The sequence below is a fragment of the Cricetulus griseus genome (assembly GCF_003668045.3).
Source record: "Cricetulus griseus strain 17A/GY chromosome 1 unlocalized genomic scaffold, alternate assembly CriGri-PICRH-1.0 chr1_0, whole genome shotgun sequence".
Taxonomy (NCBI): Eukaryota; Metazoa; Chordata; class Mammalia; order Rodentia; family Cricetidae; genus Cricetulus; species Cricetulus griseus.
In genome coordinates this window covers 59762268-59771778 of record NW_023276806.1, presented here as the reverse complement: position 1 = coordinate 59771778, position 9511 = coordinate 59762268, and the positions used below count along the sequence as shown (strand labels likewise).

Sequence of the window (9511 nt, the reverse complement as noted above, 5' to 3'; positions counted from 1 at the left end):
CTGCCTTTGGTGCCGGGAGGCGGGCCTCGGGTCGCGCGGCCGCTGGCGGGCGGGCCTCTTGGGGCCGGGCGGACTCACGTGACCCCTGCGGGCCCTGGAGCGGCCGGCCGCACAGAGGAGGCGGCGACGGCGGCGGCGGCGGCGGCGGCGGCGGCGGCGGCGGCGCGGCGACGCAGCCCGGGAGGTAGCGGCCTGGGCAGGGCCCGCCGGCCGCCCTTTCGGACATCCGCGGCCGAGGCGAAACATGGCGGAGGCATCTGCGGCGGGGGCGGACGCGGGCTCCTCTGTCGCCGCGCACCGTTTCTTCTGCCACTTTTGTAAGGGCGAGGTCAGCCCCAAACTACCGGTAAGAGCCCCGTGTGTCCCGCCCTCGGGCGCCGCGTAGGTCCTTGGCCCCGCGGGCTGGAACCTGGGTCTCAAGCTGCCTGCACACCCCCGGTGTCCTCCGTCCCTGCTGCCCGCTGTCTCCCGGCACTGGCAGCTGTGCTGAGCGGCCAGGGCCGGGGTCGGTCACTCCTGCCTAGCCCTCATTTCCGCGGCCGCTCCAACCTGCCCCTCATTTCGCTTCCGCTCCCCAACACCACCCCCATCTTTTTGTCTTTCTTCCTCGGTGAATCCTCCGCTCTTTTTGCTCGCAGTCCTCTTCCTCGTCTCCTTTCCGCGATGACCTATCCCCTGTACTCTTTTCGTGGTTGCGTCTCACCTTCCTCTCTTTCCCCCCCGATTTCTCAACTAGATCCACCCCCTTCCGCATCCTCCGTGAGACAAAATAGCGGATTGCTGAGGACTCCCTAGTAGGTTGTGTGGAAAGAGGAGGTTTGGAAGGTTAGCAGGGAAGAAGGGGATTGTGCTCTTCGGAGATTCCAGGGTTCTTGTGAAAGTGAAAATAGCAGCGTACTAATGACTGGCACACCGTCTGCGCTCCCTGTTGCTATCGAAGGAAATGGCTTTAGGAAGAAAGCAGGACGTACTGTTTCGACTTAGTTTATTTTAGATGTCATGTTGCCAGTGCCTTTAGCTCTACTTTCCCAGCCCATCCCTTCATTCTTTCTGTTCAGGAAAAATAAAAATAAAAATACAGGACACAATGTGGGGCACTGCTTGCCTCTGCTATAAAATTGGTTCTCACTCATTTCTGCCAGGCTGTCAGCCAGTAGAGAGGAAGGGCTATGGCTTGAGAAGAAAACGCTTCTGCAGAATGCTAGCCAGTGCCGGCACCCGAACCAGAAACTCCTTTGGGTTGAATTGTAGTTACGGTGGAGAGAATGGCAAGGTGAATGTTAATCATACGTTTGACTAATTGTCTTTGTAGAGTTATAGTTCTTTTTCTTGGGGGGTGTCAAGGTTCCTTCTTGACGGGTGGCTGTATCATAATTTATTTTATGTTTATGTGTATTGAATAAGGTCTTACCATGTAGTCCTGTCTGTCCTAGAACTTGCTATTCAGACCAGGCTGGCCTCCAACTCACAGAGATCTACCTGCCTCTGCCTCCCGAGTGCAGGGATTAAAGGTGTTGCCACTGCACCTGGCTTTGAATTCACTCATAAGAGTGGGCCTACTAAGTTTATGTTTCTATCTTATTTCTTCTTCTTCTTCTTCTTCTTCTTCTTCTTCTTCTTCTTCTTCTTCTTCTTCTTCTTCTTCTCCTTCTCCTCCTCCTCCTCCTCCTCCTCCTCCTCCTCCTCCTCCTCCTCCTTTTGGTTTTTCGAGTCAGGGTTTCTCTGGCTTTGGAGGCTGTCCTGGCACTCACTCTGTAGACCAGGGTGGTCTTGAATTCACAGAGATCTGCCTACCTCTGTCTCCCGAATGCTGGGACTAAGGGGTGTGCCACCACCGCCCTGCCTTTTTTTTTTTAGTTTAAATTTAGTTTATGTGCATTGGTGCGAAGGTGTCAGATCCTCTGAGACTGGAGTTACAGACAGTTGTAGGCTGCTATGTGGGTGCTGGGAATTGAACCTGGGTCCTCTGGAAGAACCATCTCTCCAGCCCCTCTGTCTTATTTCTTAGAAGCACAAATGGAGTTCAGTGAATAAGGACTTCAATTGAAAGTTGTGCTGTCGAGGCAACTAAGACATTTCCTTTCTTATTTGTTCCATCTCCAGCTTCATAATTAGCTACATCTAATGCCGGCTGGTTTCACTTGCTGCCTTTGCTGTATGCTGATGTTCTGTCTTCCATATTTCAGTTTGGGAAAGAATTTCCCAAACTTATTTTTTCCAGCAGATATTAGAACTCTCACTACAGAGAGGGAGTTTGGAATTTAGCCGATGGGCGTGTAAGACCAGTGACATATTATTAAATGTGACTGATGCATTGTAGATCAGGAACAGGAAAGAAGGCACAGAGGCACTCTAAGGATGATCTTTAGCCTCTTTCAGCTGCAGGGGCAGGGAGGGGGGATCAGCCTCTTGAGGACTGAGCCATTCTCCCTTAGCCAACCCCCCCCCCTCCCCAGACAGGGTTTCTCTGTGTAACAACCCTGGCTGTTCTGGAACTCATTCTGTAGACCAGGATCACAGAGATCTGCCTGCCTCTGCCTCCCGATCAGGGATTAAAGACATGCGCCACCACCGGAAGGCTGCCAGGAACTTCTTTATTGTTACCCAGTTTACATCTTTAGCAAGTTAATTTCCATAACCCAAAAATTCTAAGCTTCTCAAAGGGACAGTGCCAAATGCAACATCTCCATCAAGGAATACCTTGGTTTGCTGGATTTTTCTCAACCAAGTTTTGCATAGGCTTGCACCTTTGGGAAACTCTCAGAAGGTACTGGAGACAAAGGGCAGATTAAGGCTAAGTGCCAACACTCCGAATCAAAGCATCTGTAGCTCTGCAGGAACTCTCTTCACATAGGTAGCCTTTGGGTGTGTAAGTGTGCATTCACCGATTTGCCTTTCAGAGTGAGAAGACATACTGTAAATGTCTTTTTCTTTTGATTACCTGAAGTCTTCACTTCAAAGGGATGATTTAAAAGCTTTTTAGGTATTTTTCCAAGCCTTAGTTGGATGCATGGATGATCTTTGTTGGTCTTTTTACTCTGATCTATTGTTTGTCAGGCCTGACTTGTAAATTGAAGTTGATTAGTGTTTAATATAACAAATGCTGCATACATACAGACAGGGTTCTCTGCAAGATGCCCTGAAGGTGAGGTGAAAGCATATATGTGTTTTTGTTCTTAAAAACAAGGCAAACAGTCTTAGCAGTCCTCATGCGTTGCATAAGGATGGGGACAAGTTCTGAGAAATACAGGTAAGTGATTTTTCATGCTGTGCGACCTTTGCAGAGTCTGCTTAGATAAATGAAAGTGCATCGTGGCCTTGAGTATTAAACTAGGCCTTTATACATGCTAGGCAAGTAAGTGTCTACCACTAAACTGTCTTAAGGCATTTATTTATCTATTTATTTATTTCTCCTTATGTAGACAGCTCTAGCTGGTTTTGAACTCCATCCTGCCTAAACCTCCTGTTACTGGGATTACAGGCAACACCCTTTCACCCCCATCCCAGTAACATGATTCTTTTTTGTTTGTTTATTTTTGTTTTTGGAACTGGGTTTTTCTGTGTAGCTCTGGCTGCTCTGGAACTTGGTCTGTAGACCAGGCTGGCCTCGAACTCAGAAATCTGCCTCCCTCTGCTTCCTGAGTGCTGGGGTTTAAGGCTGTGTGCTCCCACCACCCAGCTAGCAACATGTTTCTTAATGAAACTATCTTGTATAGTCTGTATGAAGTCAGAAATGTTATAGTGCATGGCAGCAAAGTAAATGAGGATAGACAATATATGGTTTCAGTTTTAGAGAGGAAGATATGGTTATATTGGTGTCATTGGACAACTATGACAGATGAGGTAGAGTTGACTTGAGTTTTGAAGAACAGGTATAATTCAGCTTTGAGAATATGCAAGACCTGGAGGTAACAAATGAAAGTATAGGTTGAAGAAGAAAGGAGACTACTTTGTTGTCTTTAGCTGACAAAATTGTAATTATGGGGTACAATATGGTGGAATGACTAAATCAAACTATTAATTGAGTTTGACATACATTAGCTCACATTTTTCGATTTTTTTTTCTTTTTTTTGTGACAGGTTTCTCTGTAGCTTTGGAGTCTGTCCTGGAACTCACTTTGTAGATCAGGCTGGCCTCAAACTCACAGATCTGCCTGCATCTGCCTTCATAGTGCTGGGATTAAAGGCGTGCATCGCCACCACCCAGCTATACTTTTTTATTATTTTTATTATTTACATTTATTTGTTTATTTGTTTGTTATTTATTTGTTTATTGTGTGTGTGCATGTGTGCATGTTCATGAATGGGTACCATGGTGCCAATGTGAAGATCAGTTGACAACTTTTGTTAAGTGAGTTCTCTCCTTCCACCACATGGATTCTGTAGGGAGGTAGGCTTGGTAGTCTTGGCAGCAAGTGCCTGTACCCACTGAGCTGGTCCCACCTCACAAACTTTTCATTTGTGGTTGGACACTTACTGAGTCTGTTGTTTTAGCTATTTTATTTTTTAAAAATACGTAAGCTAACTTTTTATTATGGAAAATTCTCAGTACACAGAAAGATTTTTAAAATTTACTTTATGTACATTGGTGTGGAGGTGTCAGATTCCCTGGAACTGAGTTACAGACAGTTGTGAGCTGCCATTGAACCCAGGTCCTCTGGAAGAGCAGCCAGTGCTCTTAACCACTGAGCCATCTCTCCAGACTTGTTTTAGCAATTTTTAATTTTCTTTTTATTGTAGTCACTGTGGTGTACAGTGGTTAATCAGTGTTATGTATTTTTAAGAAAAGGTGCAGTGAAATCAGACTTAGTTTTTTTTTTTTTTTTTCTACTTCTTTTTTTTTTTTTTTTTTTTCTGAGCCAGGGTCTCTGTATTTAGTTCTGGCTGTCCTGGAACTTGCTCTGCAGAGCAGGCTGGCCTCCAACTCCCAGAGAAATCTTGCCTCTGCCTCCCAAGTGCTGAGGTTAAAGGCATGTGCCACCATGCCTGGCTGTTGTTTTTTGAGAGAGAGTTTCACTGCATAATCCTGGCTGGCCTAAAACTCACAGGTCCTCTTGCCTCTGCCTCCCCCAGGGCTGGAATTAAAGGTGTTCACCACTATATCTGGCCAGACTTAGTTTTGATTTATGCGGAAACTGGTGACTTTCATTTTGTTTCATGGGCTTTTTAAATCTGTAATCTCAGGCAGTTATTTTGGAGATGCTTATCGGAAGAAACTGGTCAGTTAAGTTTACTGTTTGTTCAGTACAAATTTGTCTCTGCTATTGCTAAACCACCTCAAACACTGGTAACATGATCTTCATATAATTATATCTATATAGGACTACATGGAAGGTTTAAAAAAAAATCCTAATGTAAACTTGAGATTCTGTCATTGTGAGGACCCACATAAGTAGACATTCATAATTCCTTGAACTGGATGAACGATGTGGGAAATCTGACAGTCCTGTGAGGATAAGCAGACTCAGTTTATCATGGATAGTTTTTCATTGTCTTCACTGAATTCACAACCCTAGAGGATACTGACTCCTGGAATAGCTGGATGACCAGAACCATCACTTATTAGTGCTGTAATTACTGAACACCAGCTTATGTTAGCCTTGCCCCTGCTTTTGTGGGGGTGGGGCTGTGGATTGAATTCAGGGTCTCAGATGCGCTCCTACAATTCAGCGGTTGTAAGGTTTCACAGCTCTTGTTTCTTTTCCTTTCCCAATTGAGGATGTAGCACTTTTTAATGTTTGCTTGCCTACCTTCCTGCCTCCCTTTTTTCTTCCATCCCTCCCTTCTTTCTTACCTCATTTCCTGAGAGAGAGAGAGAGAGAGAGAGAGAGAGAGAGAGAGAGAGAGATTGAGATTCTCACAAAGTTCAAGCTAGCTTCAAATTCTCAGACCTTGAATTTCTGATCCTCCTGCCCCATCTCACAAGTGCTGGGATCCAGGTGTTAGATAAAGCATATGCCATTATACCTTGTGTGGTACTCAGGGCCTCCTCATTCATGCTAGGCAGACATTCCACCAGCAGAGTCTACTTCTTGATATATTTTTAAGTACCCAAAGGCAACTGCAATAACTTATCCAGAGTTTATCCCTGAAACTGCTCTTAGGTTTTTGTTTATCATTTTCCTCTGAAGGCTACATGGGCCTAAGTAACTTGAGGGTTCATAACTTTGGACTGAGAGTGAAGTACACCCAATGCTATGTAGTTAAATGACTTGTCAGCTGAAGTACTTTTATTTGGTGGAGAAACACTTCTCACTGCTTCTCCTGATCTCTGTCTCTTTTAGCTGGGTGCCTTTAGTTTGTATATTCCCGGAGAAGAGGACAAAAGGTTCATTTAGAAAGAGGGTACCACTGGGTGGTGGTGGCACACGCCTTTATTCCCAACACTCGGGAGGCAGAGGCAGGCAGATCTCTGTGAGTTCGAGACCAGCCTGGTCTACAAGAGCGAGTTCCAGGAGAGGCTCCAAATGCACAGAGAAACCCTGTCTTGAACACCCCCCCCAAAAAAAGAGGGTACCAAGAAATGAGAAGAAAGTATCGCAGGGAATGTAAAACAAAACTCTATTCAGTGGCACTGTTATCTCTTTATGCCTCAAAGAAGAATCTCCAAGTAAATCCCTTAGGAATTGCTCTTAATAAAAGTGTTTTCATATTTATGATGAAAATAATTCTAGTAAAAAGTGGTGAGTACCATATTTGGAATCGGGGAGGGAGTTGTATTTTTGCTTGAGATAGGGTGTCTGTATGTAGTCCTGCCTGTCCTGGAGCTTAATATGTAGATCAGGCTGGCCTTAAAGTCTCTTACCTCAGTCTACGGAGTGCAGGGCTCCTTTAGCATAGGCATTATTTATTTATTTATTTTTACTTATTTTCTTGGGTTTTTTTGAGATAGTGTCTCACTATGTAGCTCTGGTTGTCCTGGAACTCACTATGTAGAACAGACTGATCTTAAATTCACAGAGATCTGGCTGCTTCTGCCTCCCTAATGTTGGGGCTAAAGGGGTATGCTGGTATGCTCAGCTTCAGAATTTTAAAATAAGAGGTTCTGATTACATTGTCTGAAGAATTCGAGTTTATATATGACAAGGTAGCATGGCATGTATTTTTTTGGTCATCAGATGATAAAATACTTGAAGGAAATTTCCAGAAGCTTTTTCTTCATCTGACTATTTTATTGAGAGACAATGTGGTCCCAAAACTAATGGGAGTAATTATACTGCATTGAAAGGATGACTGGGGCTAGAGAGATGGCCAAGCAGTTGAGAGCTGGCTGCTTTTCCAGAGGACCCGGGTTTGGTTCCCAGCACCCACATGGCAGCTCACAGCTGTCTGTGGCTTCAGTTCCAGGGGATCTGCTACCATTACATTAATGCACATAAAATAAATAAATAAAAAAAGGATAACTGGACAGAATCCCACAGAAGGCTGTTCCAAGGAATGTAACGGTGTGCTCTATCTCCACATACTACTGTCAACCCTATTCTCCTTTACATAGCAGTCTTACAAGGTTGAATCTGGTAGTGATAATTATATAGTAGAGTAGCCGACTTTGGATATTGAGGAGACTAGCTTGGCTCTTAAGTGTTTCATGGAAATCAGGGCATTTCCCAAATCCAGATGACAGGCAGGTTTAGTTAAAGACTGCTGGAATATTGTTTACCCCTGGCTCAGTCAAAAGGGACTGATGGGTTTCTCACTTCCTAGTTCTCTGTTATTTCATCTTCTTTGTTATAACAATGTGCTTTTTAGTAAGTAATGTTACCTCATTTGGCTGTTTGCCAGCTACTTATGAAGGGCAAGTATTAATCATTGTGTTGTACTTACAATGACTCCAATATAGGAAAACATTCTGATCGTCTTGTAATAAAGGTAGCTAAATGGTAAATTTCTTCAAGAATTTATACAACTCAACTGGAGGAAAAATTAGTGATTTGAAATAAATTTCAAAGTTGCTAATCATTAAATTACCTTACTTTGTTATCTGTGACTTAGTATCTGTAATGTCTACATGATTAACATCAATTGCTTATTAAATAATTTTGATTGAATAAGGGATAATGGTGTTTTAAGACATTTTTATATTACATTTAAAAATTGTTTTAAATTTATTTATTGTGTGTGTGTATATGTGTTCTTATGTCATGATGCATGTGTAGAGATCAGAGGACAACTTGTGGGAGTTGATCCTCTCCTTCTACTATACAGGTCCTGGGGATCCATCTCAGGTTGTCAGGTTGAACTGTGTATTGTGGGTTGGTTGAAGAAAGAAGGTACTTCAAGATGAAAATTTAAGGACTATGTGGTAAGCAGGAAGGACCAGCCTCTCCTGATGGATTGAAGCCCAAACAGTCATACAAAGGAGTATTTCTTGAAAGTTACACAAAGTCTTTCCTCATACTAAGGCCCCTAATTTTTTATTTGTTAATTATTTATTTATTTATTTTTTTTGAGTCAGGGTTTCTCAGTAGCTATGGAGCCAGTCCTGGAACTTGCTCTGTAGACCAGGCTGGCCTTGAACTCACAGAGATCCATCTGCCTTTGCCTTCATAATGCTGGGATTAAAGGCGTGCCCCACCACCACCCACCAAGGTCCTTTATCTTAATTTATATGCTGTACTGAAGGAAAGGATAGCATGCCTCCATGACTCTAGTCTTTTATCAAGTATCATGTGCAATACACAATAGTACAAGAGCCTCAGATGTGTCTGAGGCATCTTGTGACCAAAGTCATGGGATGACTGCAAAGCCTGTTCAGCAAAACAATCACCATTTTCCACAAGGATTCAAGGTCAAAGTACTTCTAAAAAACAGCTAATTTCTACCCCATACAGTGATTGTGCTAAATTTCTACAACATCAGGTTGTCAGGCTTGGTGGCAAGTGCCTTTATACTCTGAGAAATCTTGCTGGCCCATATTTTGTTTTGTTTTCTTTTTTGAAAAGAGAAGGTTTCATGTAGCTAGGCTGCTTCCAAATTGTAGAGGGGGGTGGTTCAGAACTCCTGATTCTCTTATCTCCTGCTTGGATTAGAGAGATGTGCTGCTGCCACTGTCACACCACGCTCTTTTGAGATCTCTAAGAAGCTATAATGGGGGCTGGGGAATGTGGTTCAGTGGAAGAGCTCCTGCCTAGCATGTGAAAGGCCTGGGTTCAATCCTTAGTAACTTTAGTTGGTTATAGTGCTACATGCCTATAATCTTAGCACTTGGGAGGCAGAGCAGGAGGATCAGGAATTCAAGGTCATTTTCAGCTATATAATGAGCTCAAGGCCAGCCTGGAACACATGTGATTCTGTCCAAAAAACACCAAAAAACCAAAAGATGTTTTATTTTATCTTAAAATTTTTTATGTGCGTGCGAGAGAGAGAGAGAGAGAGAGAGAGAGAGAGAGAGAGAGAGAGAGAGAGAGAGAGAGGGGGGGGGGGGAGGGAGGAGGGGGGGCGCTTGTGTGATGTATGTATATGGGCATGCATATCATGGATGGCACCTGTGTGGAGGTTTGAGGACAACTTT

General features: G+C 43.9%; 1 protein-coding gene across 1 annotated transcript in view; it reads left to right on the top strand.

Moving 5' to 3' along the window:
* Positions 1 to 213: 213 nt before the first annotated feature.
* The window catches only part of Rnf115 (ring finger protein 115), a 65855-nt gene continuing 56557 nt past the window's right edge, over positions 214 to 9511 (top strand). The window contains exon 1 of the mRNA XM_027393724.2: positions 214 to 346. Within this exon, the coding sequence (XP_027249525.1) occupies positions 245 to 346 (102 nt within the window). The 5' untranslated portion in view covers positions 214 to 244. The remainder of the gene's footprint in view (positions 347 to 9511) is intronic.